The sequence below is a fragment of the Bacillus rossius genome, chromosome 1 (assembly GCF_032445375.1).
Source record: "Bacillus rossius redtenbacheri isolate Brsri chromosome 1, Brsri_v3, whole genome shotgun sequence".
In the NCBI taxonomy this organism is placed as follows: Eukaryota; Metazoa; Arthropoda; class Insecta; order Phasmatodea; family Bacillidae; genus Bacillus; species Bacillus rossius.
The window spans coordinates 380,262,328-380,284,388 of NC_086330.1; the positions used below are offsets into that span (position 1 = coordinate 380,262,328).

At 43.3% G+C, this 22,061-nt stretch overlaps 1 protein-coding gene across 1 annotated transcript in view; it reads right to left on the reverse strand.

Annotated features, from left to right (window-relative positions):
- The window catches only part of LOC134528589 (organic cation transporter protein-like), a 54,320-nt gene that overhangs the window by 25,673 nt on the left and 6,586 nt on the right, over positions 1-22,061 (reverse strand). Inside the window, exons 3-5 of the mRNA XM_063362341.1 lie at positions 20,207-20,438; positions 5,507-5,610; positions 3,717-3,871 (exon numbers count right to left, since the gene is read on the reverse strand). Coding sequence (XP_063218411.1) covers positions 3,717-3,871; positions 5,507-5,610; positions 20,207-20,438 — 491 coding nt within the window. The remainder of the gene's footprint in view (positions 1-3,716; positions 3,872-5,506; positions 5,611-20,206; positions 20,439-22,061) is intronic.

Genomic DNA, 22,061 nt, shown 5'->3' on the forward strand with positions numbered 1-22,061 from the left:
CTTGTTGGGACCAAAGGTGCGCGGTAGGAGACGGGCAGTAGGGAGAGGAACTGTTTGAGCAAGGGGCTTCTTGTTGGGACCAAAGGTGCGCGGTAGGAGACGGGCAGTAGGGAGAGGAACTGTTTGAGCAAGGGGCTTCTTGTTGGGACCAAAGGTGCGCGGTAGGAGACGGGCAGTAGGAAGAGGAACTGTTTGAGCAAGGGGCTTCTTGTTGGGACCAAAGGTGCGCGGTAGGAGACAGGCAGTAGGGAGAGGAACTGTTGAGCAAGGGGCTTCTTGTTGGGACCAAAGGTGCGCGGTAGGAGACGGGCAGTAGGGAGAGGAACTGTTGAGCAAGGGGCTTCTTGTTGGGACCAAAGGTGCGCGGTAGGAGACGGGCAGTAGGGAGAGGAACTGTTGAGCAAGGGGCTTCTTGTTGGGACCAAAGGTGCGCGGTAGGAGACGGGCAGTAGGGAGAGGAACTGTTGAGCAAGGGGCTTCTTGTTGGGACCAAAGGTGCGCGGTAGGAGACGGGCAGTAGGGAGAGGAACTGTTGAGCAAGGGGCTTCTTGTTGGGACCAAAGGTGCGCGGTAGGAGACGGGCAGTAGGGAGAGGAACTGTTGAGCAAGGGGCTTCTTGTTGGGACCAAAGGTGCGCGGTAGGAGACGGGCAGTAGGGAGAGGAACTGTTGAGCAAGGGGCTTCTTGTTGGGACCAAAGGTGCGCGGTAGGAGACGGGCAGTAGGGAGAGGAACTGTTGAGCAAGGGGCTTCTTGTTGGGACCAAAGGTGCGCGGTAGGAGACGGGCAGTAGGGAGAGGAACTGTTGAGCAAGGGGCTTCTTGTTGGGACCAAAGGTGCGCGGTAGGAGACGGGCAGTAGGGAGAGGAACTGTTGAGCAAGGGGCTTCTTGTTGGGACCAAAGGTGCGCGGTAGGAGACGGGCAGTAGGGAGAGGAACTGTTGAGAAAGGGGCTTCTTGTTGGGACCAAAGGTGCGCGGTAGGAGACGGGCAGTAGGGAGAGGAACTGTTTGAGCAAGGGGCTTCTTGTTGGGACCAAAGGTGCGCGGTAGGAGATGGGCAGTAGGGAGAGGAACTGTTGAGCAAGGGGCTTCTTGTTGGGACCAAAGGTGCGCGGTAGGAGACGGGCAGTAGGGAGAGGAACTGTTGAGCAAGGGGCTTCTTGTTGGGACCAAAGGTGCGCGGTAGGAGACGGGCAGTAGGGAGAGGAACTGTTGAGCAAGGGGCTTCTTGTTGGGACCAAAGGTGCGCGGTAGGAGACGGGCAGTAGGGAGAGGAACTGTTGAGCAAGGGGCTTCTTGTTGGGACCAAAGGTGCGCGGTAGGAGACGGGCAGTAGGGAGAGGAACTGTTGAGCAAGGGGCTTCTTGTTGGGACCAAAGGTGCGCGGTAGGAGACGGGCAGTAGGGAGAGGAACTGTTGAGCAAGGGGCTTCTTGTTGGGACCAAAGGTGCGCGGTAGGAGACGGGCAGTAGGGAGAGGAACTGTTGAGCAAGGGGCTTCTTGTTGGGACCAAAGGTGCGCGGTAGGAGACGGGCAGTAGGGAGAGGAACTGTTGAGCCCAGCTCCAGTGGGGAGAGTACAAGTGGACTTACGAGCAATTAATTTGTGGAACAAACATCTATATAGTTATAATTTAAGAAATAGTGTAATTGTTAGTTTAATAAATAAAACCATATTTAATTAATTGAGCTATCATTCTGGATATGTGTATTTCTCACACATAATATTTTAAATCATGTCGCACTATACAAGCTTATTGCCAACCACAACTTTTCTATTTTAACAACCTTATTCTAAAATTAAATAATGCATCATTGCTAGATATAAAAATTGAACTTATGATATTTATGCATTTTTAGTTTTTTTTAAGTTTTTTTTTAAATAACATTAATAAAAGTTGCGCTATAAAAAGTAAGTTCTTTTGTCTTTAAAAAGTTATAGTCACATGTTTTCCTTTATTCATATAAAATTATTTTATATATGACATTCTTAATACCATTATTTTAAATTTCATAATTTGTTAAATCTAATCTACGTTGGTGACATTTGCCATTTTAAAAATTAATTTTGACGGAAATGCACACCATCTGTTTTCGCTGGTCATGACTGATTGTTTGGTGCCATCGAAAATAAATAGTATTTTAGAACCAGTCCCATGTGCAGAGTATTATATTGAAGCTAAAGCCATCCAAAATGGCTGCGCTAGTGACATTTTTTCATGTCATCATAACCATTCAATTTAAGGTAGAGTCTCACACACAATTGTGAAAATTTTAATTTTTAGACATTGCAGTTAGTTAAAGGTTATTTTTGTAATTTTAACCCTATAACTCCCTTGCATCTTCACTAATATTTTCAAGCTATATTTTCTACGTGTGATATAATAGCTGTAAAAAGTATAACAACCCAGATTACAGCCATCCTCATGCAATACAGTAATAATCTTTTGTTATAATTTTTTTTGACAAATTTCAGGTTATATTTAAGTTTTTTTCCTTTTAAAAGTAATTGTAAACGTAATTCTCCGGGTTTGTTTTTATTTTTAAAATTCATCAGTTTATTTTTCTAGTAAACTTTTTTTGCTGGCTTCTTTGTGTGGGAAGGCGTGCTGATGTGATTCTCCTTCGTTTTTTCCACGACCGAGGCTTTGTTTCACACGCTAGGGGTGTGATTCACGGTCACGGAGTGCGAGAAAGATACAAAATCGCTGCGTCGTGGGAACAGAAGTAAGCATTTCGTTGAGCCTCTGTTGCCAAGCACCGTGATTGGCTGAGAATTACATCAGCAAGCCCAGGACACTGCCCGCTCAAAGGGAAGGAAGGCTGTAATTCAGTCATTGTCCGAGCGAGCGCCAGGCCGAGCGGTCTTTGTTCGGGCGATGGCTCCGGGTTGTATCTTTTCTGGAAGTAAATTTCAATTATTGTTTGTGTTCTGTTTGTTCAGAAGATAATTTGAGTTTAATAAAACAAACAAAAGATAATTACAACGAACATTGAGTTAGAATTTCTTCATGTCCTGCTACATAACCTGTATGTTTCACTCATCAACTAATTTTGAGCTAGCCGGAGGTGGTGAGTGGTGAGTGGTGACAAAAGTGGTGCAAATGATAATCAATTAAGAAAACTTGGTCAATTTTTTTAACATAAACTATATAACACTTAGTAAATATATGTTGAAAATACTGGTGACAGAACAACAAAAGCCAAGGATAATAGCCCTTAACTAATAAAATGACAAAATGAAAAGGTGCTGGAAGTAGTAGTCCCATAGTTGAAAATATCAGTGAGAACAACAGAAGCAAAGGAAGTGTATTGCTGAATGCACGGAAACGGCCCTTAACTAGGGCCATGAAAATTTCACGCAAAACATTCCCGAGAGTAGCTGGAAGTTAAACACTGTAGCATCGCCTGTGTTTCGTGATTGGTCGAGTTACTTTGAGGTGCGTGTCGATTGTTACAACAACCAATCACACTTAATTCATTGCAGAAGCAAACTCGTCCTTGGTGGCTCGTGCAAACAAGGCAACGACTTCTCTCGCAGACGGCCGCCAATCACAAGGAAGAAACCGCTGGTGTGGGTATCCCTTGTTGCAGTCTAGTAGGCGTTCAGATTTTTGCGCGAAAAATTCGTGCCCCTAGCCTTAACTAATAAAACGACAAGGAAATGAGAATGGAAGGTCGGCACGGCGCGGGAACTGGAAGCGGCCGCCCCTCACCGATGACGTAGGCGACGAGGAAGACCCCGGACGTGGTGGCGCCGACCACTATCCTGGCCGCCGTGAAGGAGACGTACTCGGGGGCCGCGGCCGCCAGCAGTCCCACGGCGACCTGCATCACCAGCGAGATGAAGAAGATGGGCCGGCGACCGTACCTGCGGACACGCCGACACAGTTACACGCGGTCCCTGCACATCAACAACCTTCACTTCATCGCCTTCATCACTATATAAAAAAAAACCGTTTGTAACATCACAATGTACCTCAAGAAAATAAAAATGTTAAATAGTCAAGGTTCAAAAAATAATATGGTGTTTTTTATTCCTGTTATCTTCTGTTTTGGAAAACTATTGTTTGTTTCGTCTTTTCGTTTTGTAGTTTTTTGTCTCGTTTCAACTGTTGTGCGGAATTTTTTTTTTGGGATCAATATTTTTGTGCTGTCATCATTTGTGGTTTGTTTTTTTTCGTTCTTTTAGTCCATTTTTCTTTGTTTTTCTTTGTTTTTTGACCATATTCCTGTTATGGAATATTATGTGGTGTTTATATCCTGTTGACAGCAGCAATATTTTGCTTAATTTGTGTTTTTGTCTTTTGGGTATTTTTTTAGTTTTCTTCTACACACATACATGTGCTTAGCAATGGCGTATCTCCAAAAGCTTACATCAAGTTAATACATGAAACTAGTCTGTACTAGACTGTACTAGTCTGCACTAGACTGTACTAGACTGTGCCAGTTTGCTGGGGAAGATGGAGGGGGTGGGGCAGTGTTACCTGTGGCATGATGGTAACCGAAGCAAGTCATCGGGCAGTCTAGGTCTGTGTGTTGCAATAAGAGGAAAATTTAATCAAGAAAGGTTTCCTTAAAACGTATAGTTTTGGTGTTTTGATTACAGCTATGATTCCCATTTCACAGTTACAATTGCCTCCAAAGTAAAAGGATCTTTATTCCCCCCTTCTCTGGGATCTAAGTTAAAGTTTGCATTTTTATGTCACATAATTATGAGCTGAGGCGATTTAACCATTGACGTAGCTAAATGATGCTCCAACACATAGTCCCTTTTTATAGTGTCTAGCTTATCTGTGTTGCCTTTGAGCCTTTATTTACAGCATACATATGAGCCACCATAAAATTTTTAACCACAAAATCCCTCACCCTAAATTAATTAAGATTGTTCCTCATGGTCTTGAGAAAATAAATCTGGCAAAATTGTTCAAAAAACTCTTTGCAACCAAGAATGTATACTGTCCAAAATTTATTTATTTATTTATTTATTTATTTATTGCCTTATTTTAAGTGGTGAAGTTAAGCTCTACCCAGACTACCTATGAGAATAAGGTCGAAAATGGCTAACCAAGCCTTATAAATGATCAGCATGATGCCGCGCGCATGCGCCAAACCCCAGGAGGGGAGGCCAAGACCGACAATGTACTAATTAGAGAGGAGGGGAAAGGGAGGAAGGAAGCGCCAACGCCCGCCACAGTGCGCGAAGTTCAAAAGCAGCGGACCCGACTGCTTCAACTACATGCATCTTTACTAACTAGATACATGAAAAGTAAACCTGTTAAATGTTACAGCCTACACATACCAAAAATTGTCACATATACATTTAAATAAAAAGCGAATTAACATATCAGTACAAATATGAAAATAACAAAAAAATTAGCTTATTAGTCTGAAAAGAATTCGAATCAAGTTAATATCAGCAGTAGCAATCATTCCACTAGACAAGCAAGTTTTTACCATCTGTATTCGATTCAGAAAGCCGTTCAGCAATCATAGCGATACGTACCTATCTGACAGAGCTCCGAATATGATTGATCCCAGCAGGACTCCCACCATGAACAAGGAATCAGCTAGAGCTCTGAGCCACGCATCGTTGCACACCATGTTGAACTGAAATAATAAAAATAACTTCTTTTCAGAAACTCTTCACTTTCCAGGAAACTATAAACTGAAAGCCATTAGGGCAAGTAGGCTAGTAGTTGGAAATGGGGGGTTCAAGCACAGGCGCAGGAGCCAGGAGCCCGCCATCTTGGATGACGTCATCGGCGGCCATCTTGGATGACGACATCGGCGGCCATCTTGGATGACGTCATCATGACCTTTGACCTTGACCTTTGACCTTGCTAATCTATGCTAATCTATGCTAATCTATGCTAATCTATGCTAATCTATGCCAATCTATGCCAATCCGTATGCTAATCTATGCTAATCCATGCCAATCTACGCTAATCCATATGTTAATCCATGCTAATCCATATGTTAATCCATGCTAATCCATCCGCCATTTTATATTTCTAGAAATTTCCACCAACTTCGAATCGTGACGTCACCGTTGCACTTTTCGTCACGGCCGCCATCTTGGATTCGAATTTTTTTTTCGAACTTTTGAAATTCGATGTAATCATCAGCCGCCATCTTGTTTCGTCTGCTGGTGGCCGCCATCTTGTTTTCGTCTGCTGGTGGCCGCCATCTTGTTTCGTCTGCTGCATGCCGCCATCTTGTTTCCGTCTGCTGGAGGCAGCCATCTTGCGACGTCATATAGTTCTGTTGGTCGCCACCAGATAGCAGCAGGGATTATTTTATTTTTTTTCTTTAACTAAAATAATTTCAGTGCCGAGGCTGGGATTCGATCCATGGGATGTGAAAACGTCCAGGATGTCGTGGTTACGAGGCGGACACCTTGACCACTAGACCACGAGACCAATTGGGATATGGTGGAATAAATAATCTATATATGCCACGTACTGACGTCAAGTTTTATGATAAAAGGGGGGAGGGTGTCTTTGCCTTCCCAAATGCATGAAATTCAAATTATTATTATACCATCGCCATCTTTAATTCCAGCACAGACTACCAGATGGCGCCAAATTCAAATATTAGTTAGGGAGTCGGCAGGCAGGTGTCGCATGCCGCCATCTTGGTTCTCAAGTTGGCTGGTAGATGTCGCTAGTATCGCGCGCCAAATTCAAAAATTAGTTGCCAGACGCGCCGCCATCTTGGTTCTCAAGTTGGCTGGTAGATGTCGCTAGTATCGCGCGCCAAATTCAAAAATTAGTTGCCAGAGGCGCCGCCATCTTGGTTCTCAAATTGGCTGGTAGATGTCGCTAGTATCGCGCGCCAAATTCAAAAATTAGTTGCCAGAGGCGCCGCCATCTTGGTTCTCAAGTTGGCTGGTAGATGGCGCCACCGTCGCCATATTTTAGTTCATACAATCGATACCAGATGACGCCACCATCGCCATCTTTAGTTCCTAGTGTTGCTACCAGAGTGTGCCACCGTCGCCATCTTTAATTCCTAAAGTTACCGCCGGAGCGCGCCACCATCGCCATCTTTAATTCATAAAGTCGCTACCGGATGGCACCACTGTCGGCCATCTTTAATTCAAGGTATTGTCGCCGGATGGTGCCAAGTTTGAATTTAAAAACCTACAAGTGTTATGCAATGTGTAACCAGTCGAGATAAGTTTGGAACCTGTAGCCATATTATTATTATTTATTAATGTATGTTTATTAAATATGATAGAGTATTTATAAAATATTGGTGTTGTGTAGAGTCTCTCTCTCTTCTCGTAGTGGCGGAAGACATCTCGAAGGTAGTGTTAGAATTTATGTATTAAAGCAATCACTCTAGCTGAGGAGACTAATAACTTATAGTTACAATTCAATAATAGCGGCAATTAAATGTTTTGAAATTAAAGCAAACAACGTAAATGTTAAACACATTTTTATTTAAATCTTATTACAAACAGCAAGGGGTAAGAACAATCGATGATTTAAAAGAAGTAAATAACGAGTAATAAAATCACATAATATTCACACACTACACATCATAGTGACAAAGGCAACATTAACTCGAGACCCAATACCTAAATATTAAGCATAACTACAAGTTACATAGAGTATAATAAACTCTGAAATACATATTAAAGAGAAAATTGATATAAATAACATTATACTTTGCTCAATAGTTCCAGAAGTAATGAACGTACAGCTACACGGGCAATCTCAACAGTTCTTTCATCACTAGTGTTTTCTGTGGAACATACTTGAGTGGTGTCTTCACTGATCGGACCTAGATGACTGAGATCTCGGGTTCGACTCTTGCGAGATGTAGGAAGGCGAAGCTGACGCCGGTGTTTAGGCTGGACTGCTACTGATGTAGTAGGTGCTGGCGATGTAGCACCCATCTGGGTACAGGCAGTTGATGTCTGTACTGGCGAAGTCTGGCCACATGCAGATGCTGGTGGTGACCGAATAGCTGGTAGGTTGAATGCATGTGCGAAAACCTCTTCAGGTGTTGCAGGGAGAACTGTATCGTCTCTCATCATATTCACACTACAATGTCCATAGCCCAGACAGTTGATAACTTCTAGAGGTGTATCTTGAGGTCCTGGGTTTAAAACCTGTTTCACGTGAAACACAGCGTCACATCTCTCCGAAAAATGTTTTAAAACCCCGTCGATAGACTCACTGTAATCAACAGTACCTAGACCGGGCGTTACACTGGAGTATATCATGTTCGGTTGAAAGTTAGACATCTTGGTTAACTACTTCTGCTGTAGGTCCTTACACCACCACAGTTTCAGCTCGACTGCCATCGCACGAGGCGAGGGTCGTATTTAAAAATATATGTATCACTTGGATAAATATGTCTGTTATGCAATTCCATAGAGTAGAGCATTTATTAGAACAGTCCATTGTTAAAATTGTTTTCAGTTGTATACTATACTCTATGAGATGTTAATTGCTGATTCACTTACGTTTATAAAGTTAGACGTTAGATTTGCTCCTAGCATGAGATGCGATGTCCGTGCTGGTCTCCCCACAATTGATGGAGGTGACGGTCTCTCTTTGATTGATGTAGGAGGTGATTGACGAGATGCAATTGGCAGTGGTTCAACAGCGATGATTGGTGGTAACATTGGTTCACGAGCAGGTTGAATTGTAGGTACATCTCTAAAAACTTGATGTGCGGACTCTATTGGCGAACGATCACGCTCAGGGGATCGTCCCCACGGCTCTTCACGTGACCAGCGTCGCCCATGTTGTCTGCAGTACTCGATTTCAAACCAATTGTGTAGAAATGTTTCCTCATCCTCTGCTTCACTTGGTATGTCATCTAAGGGTATGGTCCTAATACATTCACACGTATTCCGCCACAAGCTGTTGAAATCATTGTCATGGCGTGAAGACATAATAACAACTGCACGAACCTTCAAATTGCTTCTTAGCTTACAAATTTAACTGAAGGGTGTGAAGCGGTAGAGTCTACACAGTAGAAAGCTGCAGGATGTGTACCAATGATGGTTAACGTAGGTGGTGTTGTGAATAAACCCGTCACACTGTTCCTTCCAACTAATAACTGCCTCCGGATCGGTGTTGCGCCGCAACTCGCACCTTACTGAGAAATAGTCTGGTTCCGAGCTTATAGTTTCAGTCGCTGATGCAGCCTTAAGCGCTTCTAATGTTGTAGGGAATGTACTGTCAGGTCTTAGATAATGGACGACACAATCTACCTTGTTGCAGGATGTCTCGATGATGTCCGGAGCCTCCTCGTCACAATCACTGGTCCAGTGATGACCGAAGTTGCAGACCTCTAGTTGAAAGTATCCATCCTCGGTGATGTAGTTCACACGGCGAAATCCCGGCGTTACTTCCGCATACTTTGCAGACGGATCGAACGGCATTTGCTTGAATTTGTAGCAGCAGCACTATACCCACTCGACTATGAGTTGACTGCTGTGTCTAGGGTGTTGATGTCAATTTATACCGTTAGGACCCCCCTCCAGACCAGTCACATGTACCGTTGCTTCCGTTGTTGTCCCCACCGCCTTGCTGACGCCCTCCAACATTCCAACGCGGTGATCAACCATCCAAGCCCTAAGCATGCTTGCATTGTGTCTTGAGATCGGACCTGGACATGTATTATTGCACGTGTACAATTTATTTATTTCTTTCAATGATGGACAGTCATATTCTGCTTGTACATCTAATATTAGCACATTATGCTTACAATAGCTAGCCAGCCACCGTTTCTGCTCTATTCCTACAACCAATACAGGTCCGGTCAGATGACTTGTCAATATGTTGGGTATTGAAGCATAAGGAAAGAGTCCGTGTTCCCAATGTAAACCATGAAAATTTCTAGTGAGCCAAGCATTTGTTTTTTGATGCTTCCTGGTGAGATATCGCCATTTAAATGGAGGTTGAAAGTTACGTGTTATTACATTTCCTTCTTCATCTGCAATGCTAAGTTCCTTGATAATAAACCCATACTGACTAGAGAAGCCTTGGAGGTTTACACATTTCGTCATGGCGGTCGAGACGAGACTAAGCCAATATCCTTTCTAGGTCAGTATTTTAACAGTTTTGTCTCTTGGGTTATACGATACAAGTCTATCATGTAGTATAATCGCAAAGGCTTGAGTTAAAGCAGGGATGTTCCTTGAAGTTGTAACTTCAATTTTGCAATCTATTACATTTGAAGCAATCCTTTCATCCTGGCGAGATACATCAAACATAAACAGAGTTGCTCTGTCTTTGAAACTTTGAGGAGTCAAAAGCAGTGCACATTGCCGTCCATAGAAACTCGACTGGAAGTTTGCATACATGTTATATGCAAGTAAGTAATACCCATTAGTGAAATTGTTTTCTAAATCAATGTAGGGGTAGCTTTCTGAGTTGAGGTATACTTTGATATTCTTTACGTCGCAGTGATCAAATCTCGATTTATCAGCATTAATGGTGTTATGTCTAGCAGTTTGAAATGCTACGATTATATACCGTGGCTTCTCTGTGGAAAAACTCGATTTCACATTCCAAGAAATTGTTTGAGCATGTGGTAAACTAGGATATGATTCTATGCTCCACGATCTAAAAGCTAGGTCGATATTTTTTCCCTTCTCCACCAGTCGAAGAAGCCGTGTTCTTTGGGATGGTGAAACAGTGATCTGTGGAACAAGCCATTCGAAGCTATTTAGAGTTAGTGACACTTGTTGTGGTTGGACACTTACATCTACAATGGCATTAGTAAATGTATTTGCCAATACTATCACTAGCTCTTGCTTTGCATTTATGATAATATGCTTATAGTCTTCTGCGAATCCGAGCAGATGGTTTAGTGGCACACAAATCTCAAACTGTCCAGCTGCAGTAACAGGAAGGCTGTAGTTCTCTTCGAGACTCCACCCTGACATTTCACTAAGTCCATTTTCATCACTTGTGCGTGACAAGTAGTTTTTCACGGTAGATACAATCCCCACATATCGACACTCATCAATCTGAACACCATTCAGCTCATATGCTATCCGACTCATCATATGCATTATTCCATTGTTTATAATTTTTGCATTATCCGGTGCTGTACCATCTGCCTTGGTGAAAGTGCCACGTATGCGTAGAATGCTCTTGGAGATTAGAGTGTAGATATCAGCATTTTGTATTGAAATTCTTACCTCAGAGCTTGCTTCATAGGGACCATGTAGGAATGGCCTATAAGAATGGTATTCACTTTTGGTAATGTCATCATCGTATTGTATCGGCTGTTCAATTTCTAAAATACTATCGGCCATTTTGATTAACTTTATACCCCAAATTCTTAAGTAAGCGTACGTTTACACGTGTTAGTCGCTTGAGGTCTCGTGATCCACTGACTCTAGGTTTCGTCACTCCCCTACCTTTATACAGATTAAAGTATTTCACGCCCATATTTCCTCAGATGTAGACGTAAAGTGATTTGTTCGTTTCGAAAGTTAATTAGGTAACCGTCCTGGTCAACAACCCGCACAATCAGTTCCTGTATTCTCTTGACGGTGACTGGAGTATAAATGAGACTTTTTGGTAGTTCCGTTATTTTATATCCGGGTGGTACAAGTGGAGCAAACTCATGTAGCGTGCTGTTTACCTTTCCGTTGAGAAAACTGTTGCCGACGATATTGGTTGTAATACGTATGACGTTCACTGGAAGGATATTCACAGCCAGTGTTGATTCATGTACTATTCCTTCCTTGTAGATTCCAGCTTCAAAGCCAAGCATGCTTCGTAGAGTATCATTTGCACGAAAATCTATTGCTGCATCACTATACATTGCACACTGTAGTGTGTTGGGGTTGCCTCTTAGTGTGAAGATGATGTTAGCTGGTAGCTTTTGTTTCACATACATCTCAATGTCCGCAATTTCATAACTGCCTGTTGGTAGAATCAGCTCGTGGGACTGCTCTTCACCCTTTAAGATATAACGAAAATAATGGTTTGTTTCATGTACATTAGGAATGCTATTATAGCTGTGAAAGTCGACAAGAGCCATTTCCCACTATCCACCACTAAGTTCCAATGGAGGAAAGTGTGTGGAACATAGTTCCGAACTGTTTCCCGTTAGTATTAACGTAATCGACATTTCAGGTTATACGATTACGTCTCTCTATGTGGTGCCACTTTCCCTCGTTTTTGAACTGTGAGCCTAAACTCTCACTTGTGTTTCTTATATACAGAGAGCAGAAACTGTATGCATAAATGACCACAGTTCCATGAGTTTATTCTCTGCTGCCTAGTATAGTTGTAGGTTATATTTGATGGATTCAAATATTGTCTTAGTTCCAGGGGTGGAGGTAAATCTCCAAAACTATCGTAATATGTAACATTCAGACCCTTCTTGCTAAAGGAAACCCAATGACTTCCAGGGCCTTCAGAGGAATCTAAATTAATAATAGCACATTCGTTATGCCATGGTTTTCTTGGTAGGTTGTTCCTCGTAAACACATCTCTGAAGTAGGGAATTTTTAATTTTTTTATTGCTATCTTTAAGTCTACATTGGTAAGAGGTCGTTTCGGTAAGTTATTTATTATTGTTTCTTGTTTCCCTTCTTCTTGCTTCTTGGTTTCTGCCTTCCTCCTCCTCCCATCACTGGGTAAGGTTGCAAGAAGAGGCCGGACCCGTTTTTTGAAATGTGTGCTAGTGCCTGCATTTTAGCATTATGCTGAGCATTTTGACTTAGCAATTTCACCTGGTTCTTAGCAGTGTTAACAGATTTGGCTATGCCTGCAGCTCCACCAATCAAACTACCTAGCGCAGCCAATGCTGGGAAAATAAAGGGCAACAGTCCACCCTTCTTTATGGGTGCTTTCCTATTCTGTTTTTTCTTCATAGGTTTGTGTCTTATGCCCGATCCAAGTTTACGTTTAACACGCATGATTTTATTTACACCCCAAGCCGCAACTTTCTCCCCGAATTTCGTCCCTGAATTCTTTGCAATTTGCGCAGCTGTGTCTGCTAATATACCATCTGCTATGTGTCTGTCACTTAGATTATTGCTTTGCGAATAGCTAATATCATGCTGCTTGCATGCTTTGTCTAGAGAATTTATGCCTGAGTCACCACGTGCTAGTCGTTTCGATAATTTCGTCCCTGGACCACAGTATTGATATCCTGGCAGGTGTAATTCAATTGGTAGCTTGTTAATAACAGAATTTATTAACCCTCCACCTTTCTGTACCTTCCTTCTTGCTCGAGTCATAACAACGAACTGATAGTATTCTTTATAAGTATGCCTGTTTTATAGGTTTACACTCAGTGTCATGGAGCTCGTAGCACAGAGCGAGTCGTTACCAGTATGCATCACTAATGATGATGAAGTAGATGCTTGTGATTCGCGACATGGGTCTTTATTACCCTCAACTGTTCGATGCATAATCGCAGGCCCATCCAACTGCGGAAAAACGTGTGTACTACTGAGTTTACTAGAGGAACCAAACGGTCTTCGGTTCGAAAACGTGTACCTATACTCGAAATCACTACAACAGCCAAAGTACTTGCGCTTAGCCAATGTTCTACGCTCGGTGGAAGGAGTGGAGTATTTTCCATTTAACGATAATACCAATGTGGTGCCCCCTGACGAAGCGAAGCCTAATTCGGTGATTATTTTCGACGATGTTGCATGCGAGAAGCAAGGCATAATTAAAGAGTACTTTTCCATGGGCAGACATGCCAAGGTAGACTGCATATACCTGTGTCAGACATATAGCTGTATACCCAAACATTTGCTCCGCGATAACGCGAATTTTATAGTACTTTTCCGCATGGACGAACTTAATTTACGTCACGCTTATGATGATCATGTAAACACAGACATGACATTTAATATTTTTAAAGATATGTGCTCATTATGCTGGAAACATGAGCATGGGTTTCTGGTGATTGTAAAGGACAGTCCCCTACTTAAAGGACGATATCGTTGCGGTTTCGACCACTTCATAGTTGTGCATCATTGAAGAATGAACAATAGCGTCTCCAAGTTTGGTGGTGGGAGTCTTAAACGTCAGTATGAGTCGTGTTTGATTCCTACATATGATGGACAATGCAGTGCGGATGGTAAACGTTTGAAACGCGTGGCTACACCTAAAGATCCTGATGATGCTGTTAATAAAAACTATGTTGACGGTATTTCCGGATTGATTACTCATGCCTTAAGAACCATTTCGGATGAGTTGAAGCAATGGTTTACTGGACTCAATAGCTCACTCACTAACATGAGAAGTGTACAATTAGAGCTTACCAACTACTTGCATACTATGGAAACGAATAAGCAGCACTCTGTGGATCAACTGAATAAAAATCTTTCTGAAATGCTAATAAAATTAAGTGACATGTTTACTTCGGTGTTGGAAAATAAGCTCTTTTCATTTGAAGGAAAGTTGCGTGAATCGATTTTGACTAGTGTTAAAGATGTGCTAACATCAAACTTAACAGATGCTTTCCAGACAATAAGTGTAAGTAGCATAGATAACACTCAGCGGTTTACACAAATGGCTCGCACTGTCGATAGCATGAAGAATGATATACATAAATTACTTTCTCTCATCAATACAGGTTCGAAGCCTGCTGCTCCTAAACCAATAGCTCTACCGAAGCCTGCGACTCCTAAACCAATAGCTCCCCGTACTAAGCCTAAGACATCGTAGGATGTAAAGCTGGGTACACAAGTGCGATTGTCCTCACTTTTATCGGTTCGGGTTTACAGCTATATAAGACTTCAGTTATCTCGTTTGTCTTCAGTTATGTCGCTCCAGGCAGATAAGCTAGACCACGTCATTAAGAATGTACGTGCTAAATATTTATTAGCAAAACGGGCTCGCCTAGAGCGTAATGAAATCAATGAAGCTATTTTTCAACCAATTACTTCCCGACTTGAAAAGGTAGCACCTGCGCCCATTGTGAAACAAGAACCCTTACAATCTACTTTTAAAAACCCTCAACCTAAGGCTACATCTAGTAGCAGCGATGATGATTTACCACTGAATCTATGGTATAGGAAACATCAGAATTCTGAACCTACTACATCAGATGAATCCAATACCGATGAAGCACAAACATATCTAAGTAATTTTAACCCTAGAGTAAATGATGTCATATATGGAGTATATCGTCGCAAAAACAGATGGTTTATAGGAAATTCAGAAATATTCTTTCTCCCCAAAAGTGAGGTACGTGTGAATGATGAAGTTTTTCGGGCTGCACCTGGCTTATACGAACTACTATTCACACGAGATCCATCTGTATACTCCGACATGGCCTTAAAACAGTATAGACATTTACTTGAAATCACGAATGGATATTTTAAAAATAATAATGCTTTGACTGGACAGTATAAGACATTGGAACATCCAAAATTCGGCATTATATACCACATGTTTGGAGGTATCGGGTCGCAGCGGAAAGGTAGTGGACTAGTGCAAAAAACATTTGATTTGAAGCGCAAAAGAGACTATATTTACTGGGATGATCCAAACGAGTTAGTTTCTCGACTTCGCTTGTTACTGGCTTCACAATCAGCCGGACATAGTGGTCACGATAACGAAATACTCTCTATTCTGGAAGAACTGCGTGAAGCAGGTTACATATCATGAGTAAAGCTGGGATTGCCCGAGAGCTTCATGCTCCTGCAAGACGGAACTACAAACGTCGTAAGGTTATAGTGTATGGTCTTAATGATTTATTTCAGGCAGACCTTGTTGAGATGATTCCATATTCACGAATAAACAAGGGCTTCAAGTACATGCTAACAGTCATCGATGTGTATAGCAAGTTTGCCTGGGCCAGACCTGTACAATCGAAGAATGCAGCCGATGTAACCAAGGCTATGGCAGACATTCTGCGTGATGGGCGCATACCGTCACACCTTACGAACTAGGAGGGGGGGGGGGGAGGGGCTCGCGAAGAGAAGCAAATCCTTGCCCGACCCCGCCGGGAATCGAACATCAGATATAATAATAATATGGCTACAGGTTCCAAACTTATCTCGACTGGTTACACATTGCATAACACTTGTAGGTTTTTAAATTCAAACTTGGCACCATCCGGCGACAATACCTTGAATTAAAGATGGCCGACAGTGGTGCCATCCGGTAGCGACTTTATGAATTAAAGATGGCGATGGTGGCGCACTCCGGCGGTAACTTTAGGAATTAAAGATGGCGACGGTGGCACACTCTGGTAGCAACACTAGGAACTAAAGATGGCGATGGTGGCGTCATCTGGTATCGATTGTATGAACTAAAATATGGCGACGGTGGCGCCATCTACCAGCCAACTTGAGAACCAAGATGGCGGCGCCTCTGGCAACTAATTTTTGAATTTGGCGCACGATACTAGCGACATCTACCAGCCAATTTGAGAACCAAGATGGCGGCGCCTCTGGCAACTAATTTTTGAATTTGGCGCGCGATACTAGCGACATCTACCAGCCAACTTGAGAACCAAGATGGCGGCGCGTCTGGCAACTAATTTTTGAATTTGGCGCGCGATACTAGCGACATCTACCAGCCAACTTGAGAACCAAGATGGCGGCATGCGACACCTGCCTGCCGACTCCCTAACTAATATTTGAATTTGGCGCCATCTGGTAGTCTGTGCTGGAATTAAAGATGGCGATGGTATAATAATAATTTGAATTTCATGCATTTGGGAAGGCAAAGACACCCTCCCCCCTTTTATCATAAAACTTGACGTCAGTACGTGGCATATATAGATTATTTATTCCACCATATCCCAATTGGTCTCGTGGTCTAGTGGTCAAGGTGTCCGCCTCGTAACCACGACATCCTGGACGTTTTCACATCCCATGGATCGAATCCCAGCCTCGGCACTGAAATTATTTTAGTTAAAGAAAAAAAATAAAATAATCCCTGCTGCTATCTGGTGGCGACCAACAGAACTATATGACGTCGCAAGATGGCTGCCTCCAGCAGACGGAAACAAGATGGCGGCATGCAGCAGACGAAACAAGATGGCGGCCACCAGCAGACGAAAACAAGATGGCGGCCACCAGCAGACGAAACAAGATGGCGGCTGATGATTACATCGAATTTCAAAAGTTCGAAAAAAATAATTCGAATCCAAGATGGCGGCCGTGACGAAAAGTGCAACGGTGACATCACGATTCGAAGTTGGTGGAAATTTCTAGAAATATAAAATGGCGGATGGATTAGCATGGATTAACATATGGATTAGCATGGATTAACATATGGATTAGCATGGATTAACATATGGATTAGCATAGATTGGCATACTAATTGGCATAGATTGGCATAGATTAGCGTAGATTGGCATAGATTGGCATAGATTAGCATAGATTAGCATAGATTAGCAAGGTCAAAGGTCAAGGTCAAAGGTCATGATGACGTCATCCAAGATGGCCGCCGATGACGTCATCCAAGATGGCCGCCGATGACGTCATCCAAGATGGCGGGCTCCTGGCTCCTGCGCCTGTGCTTGAACCCCCCATTTCCAACTACTTAGGCTGCAAAACAAACAAAATTAACTGACAGACGATTTTTTTTATCCAAGTTTTAAAAGCACTATTTCACAAACTGACAATCACGCACAAAATAAGCCCAGAAATGACATGGTTCTTTTTTTTTTTACAACTATCCCACACTACTTAAAATAACAACTTACAATGATAGGGCTGTACCATATTTTTGGGTGAATCTACAGCTACAATATTGTGGTATCGTATATTAAATCACATCATTAAAAAAAGCAGCTATAATTCTTTACTCATTCACATTCAGCCACAATAAAACAGGATTCTATTTTTGATGATTGTTTCAGAATTGACAGGTGGTTAAATATGCTTAGAACCGCAAGCATGAAATACAAAGAAAAAAACTACAGTAATTATGATATGGGGAGTGTACTCAAAAGTAAAAGTTTAGTAAGGCTGAGATTAAAATTATCACAGGTATGATTAAAGTCATTGCTATATTTTTACATTCCAAACCAAATTTCCAAGGAACTACTAAAGGCGAAGTTGCTTCCTGTAAGGGACTATATCGGTTACATTGCTCTTAAATTTAAACATTTACTAAACTCAACCTAAAAGAGTTTGCCTGAAATCATCTGATGACCACTGAAGCCGATTGTTAGGGACAGGAAAAATTCGCGGGTTCAATGACCTCCAGGATGAACTCCATAGTTCTACGTACACTCGGTCAAATGTCACCCACTCATTGGCTGCTGTCTTATGAGACGTCCCAACGTAGCAGCCTGTGATTCGATAAAGCTTTGGTCGGGCGTTTCTCATTGGTAGGGACTGGAAAAATTCGCGGTTTCGATTACCTTCAGGATAGACTACACACTCCTCAGTATACTCGGGAAAAAAAGGCCTGTTCATTGGCTGCTGACTTGTGGGTCGTTTAAACTAGTTTTCTTGTGATACGATACTTCTTTGGTTGAGCATTTCCCATTGGCCCAGAGTCGTCCAGATGAACAGTGAACCAATTACAAAAGAAGCTTTAAGGTATATATATTTTAATTTTAGCGTATCGCGAAATGAATCCGCGAATTTTTCCGGTCTCTACTCAATGGCTCAGAGTCGGGAAGACTTCTTTTCACAGACGAGAGAGCCAAAACCCTAAGTTCCCCCGAAGTTCATGCTTTTTTTCTGTATCTTTAATGTAGCTATCCTAACCAAATCAACCATCCACGATGTTTTAAAGTATTTATAAAGTAGCCAACCTAACCTAATTGACCATTAGTATCCTTTTATCAACACCGCCATATTTATTTACAATGAACAAAAAAATACCCCCGAAGATGCACGATCGGGAGTTTGGCTCTCTCGTCTGTGAAAAGAAGGCTTCCCCTCAGAGTCATCCAGGTGAGTTGTGAGCCAATGGCAGCGGTCGCACTGAATTCGCGAATTTTTCCAGTCTCTACCGTTTGTTAGAGACCGGAAAAAATTTGCGGATTCATTCGGCGATAGGATAGAAGTCAAATACATATACCTTTGGGATGATTTTGCTATTGGCTTTACTGTTCATCTGGACAAATGTCAACCAATTATAAAGCCCTCAACCAAAGGATCGAATCACAGAGCAAACCAGCTTAGACAATTGACAAGTCAGCAGCCAATGAGCAGGCGTTATATTTGCCCAAGTGTACAGGGGAATGTGCAGTCTATCCTGAAGGCCATTGAATCCGCGAATTTTTCCGATCTCTACGGCGATAGCCCGTGTCCCCCCCCCCCCCCCCCCCCCGTCACTATCGGACCACAATGGCGGCTTCAGGATGAATTTTCGGGAGGGGCTATCGCACGAAGAAAGGTCGTAGTTGCAAAAAATGAAAGTGGTCAGATATCGGCCTTGGAATATTATTTTACAAATTACAGGTTTCAAATATAGAACCTTAGTAGCTGCATGCAACTTTTGATGAGATAAAATGTTTAACATATGAAATTAAATATTTAGGTAAACAGATATACATGTTTGGGCGTAGTGCTAATATGTGTGGTGGTTTGAATATTTGAATTTGGCGCCATCGATCGTGAGTGCGCCACTGCGGCGGCCGTCGTGTTCAGCAGTGCCATACCTGTAAATAGTTTCGTTAGTCTTTTTTTTTCCGTTTCTCCGCGTTGCTGGGCGTCATGCAGCTAAACTATTAGTTTCAATTCAGTTTTGTGAACAATACACTAATCAATAAAATTGGTCTCGGGAGGGGGGTGTCACCCTCCCCCCCCCCCCCCACCCTAGAATATATATACTGTATAGAAGTCGCCAGCCCAGGTTAAAATTTCTAATACGGTTTCGAGGTAGTTGGTTAATTCACCGCTGCAATCGCCACCATCTCTAGGGTATCGACTTGTGGTGGTCCCTAGCGGACAAGTGTCGAACTCTTCAAACACCCCTTCCCCACCCTCCCTCAAACACGCGTTGTCGTCTTACCAACCCTCTACCCCACCTCTCAACCCCTACAGTTTTGTGACGCACAAACTCCCGTTGAACGACCTTGGGCAGCAGTGAATTTAGATTGGGGAGGTGCGGGGGAATGTCAGCGGGCGACAGTGCTGCGCTCTAACGTGCAAATAACAACTAAGACGATACAGGACGTCAAAGCAGCGCACTGCAGCGGTGAAGTTCCCAAGCTGCTCATCATGCGCTCCTGAAAAAAACGTAGAGTAAATCCTATGCACATATTGAAAGGCCCCACGCACCTCGGTGACGGCGCTGCTGCTGTACTTGGAGCGGTCGTACACCCAGGCGTCGCAGGGCAGCGAGGGGGCGGCGGAAGGCACCCCCTCCTCGTAGTAGCGCGCGCTGAAGTCAGCGTCCAGCCTCCGGCAGCTGGACCAGTTGCCCGCGCGCGCGTCCCACGGGTACGACATGTTGAGCTGGGCCGCCGGGAGCGCGTAGCTCGCGTTGTGCGCCTCGTGCGGCAGTCGGCACCTGCCCCCGCACCGCCGTCCGGCCCGTCCAAGCATTGTCCCCCCCCCCCCCCACACACACATTCCATCACGGGCCCTGGACCCAGAATCGGAGACGCCACCCCCCTTACTTTACTAGAATGTACTGGTCTGTACTAGACTGTACTAGTCTGTACTGGACTGAACTAGTCTGTACTAGTCTGTACTAGTCTGTACTAGTCTGTACTAGTCTGTACTAGTCTGTACTAGTCTGTACTGTACTGAACTAGTCTGTACTAGTCTGTACTAGTCTGTACTAGACTGTACTAGTCTGTACTGGACTGAACTAGTCTGAACTAGTCTGTACTAGACTGTACTAGACTGTACTAGTCTGTACTGGACTGAACTAGTCTGTACTAGTCTGTACTAGTCTGTACTAGACTGTACTAGTCTGTACTGGTCTGAACTAGTCTTAACTAGTCTGTACTAGACTGTACTAGTCTGTACTGGACTGAACTAGTCTGAACTAGTCTGTACTAGACTGTACTAGCCTGTACTGGACTGAACTAGTCTGTACTAGTCTGTACTAGTCTGTACTAGACTGTACTAGTCTGTACTAGTCTGTACTGGACTGAACTAGTCTGAACTAGTCTGTACTAGACTGTACTAGACTGTACTAGTCTGTACTGGACTGAACTAGTCTGTACTAGTCTGTACTAGACTGTACTAGTCTGTACTGGACTGAACTAGTCTGTACTAGTCTGTACTAGACTGTACTAGACTGTACTAGACTGTACTGGACTGAACTAGTCTGTACAAGTCTGTACTAGACTGGACTAGGATCCTGGACCCAGGTTCGGAGATGCCACCCCCTTATTTTACAGGCACTTGCTACATTACAATTGCATGGTTATTTCTTACCTATACTTTTACTGAAAATACGGGGTTAAATTATGGTTTACTATTTTGTGCAAGTCCAAACTAAGCTTTATTTATAATATATTCAATTGTTTTTTTTCTAGTTTGTAAAAAAAATTATAAAAGTTACATGTTTAAAAATAAAAAAAGAGATGGGTCCGGGTCCTGGACCCATGGGTCCAACCAGTCCCACCTTTGTGGGGGCCCATGCTTGCAAGCAAACAACTTCCATCCATGTACATTACATTGTTACCAGTGTAAAAAAAAACAAGTCCGGACTATCTATTGACTACTTTTACTTCAACTCGCTTACGGTCCCCGTCGCACGCGAAGCCCGCTCGTCGCCCGCTATCGCTCGCCAAGTGGTCGCCAAACCTCCTCACTTCACCGCCCTCGCAGGCCAGTCTCCTTTTACACCTCCCAGTCCCCCCCCCTGGGAGTTCCCGCAGCCCCCTCCGAAGTGACGCGTCACCACAATCCCCCGACTTGACAATCGAGGCTGCGAGAACAGTGGCGTTCCAGTTGCGCCACTTCACGCAGTCGGCGGCTCGGGCAACACGCCGAACCTTCGAGAGACAGGGCGAGAGGCGCCGCTGCAAATCGGATCAGGCGTGTAACGGTAATGGAGGGACGGGCGCTATATGCGTCATGCCCCCTCCGTCGCTAGAGTCCTCGAAACAATGTGTACAAATTTTAAGTAAACTTTTATCGCACCCCATGTACAATATTTATATGTACGTTTTTTTTC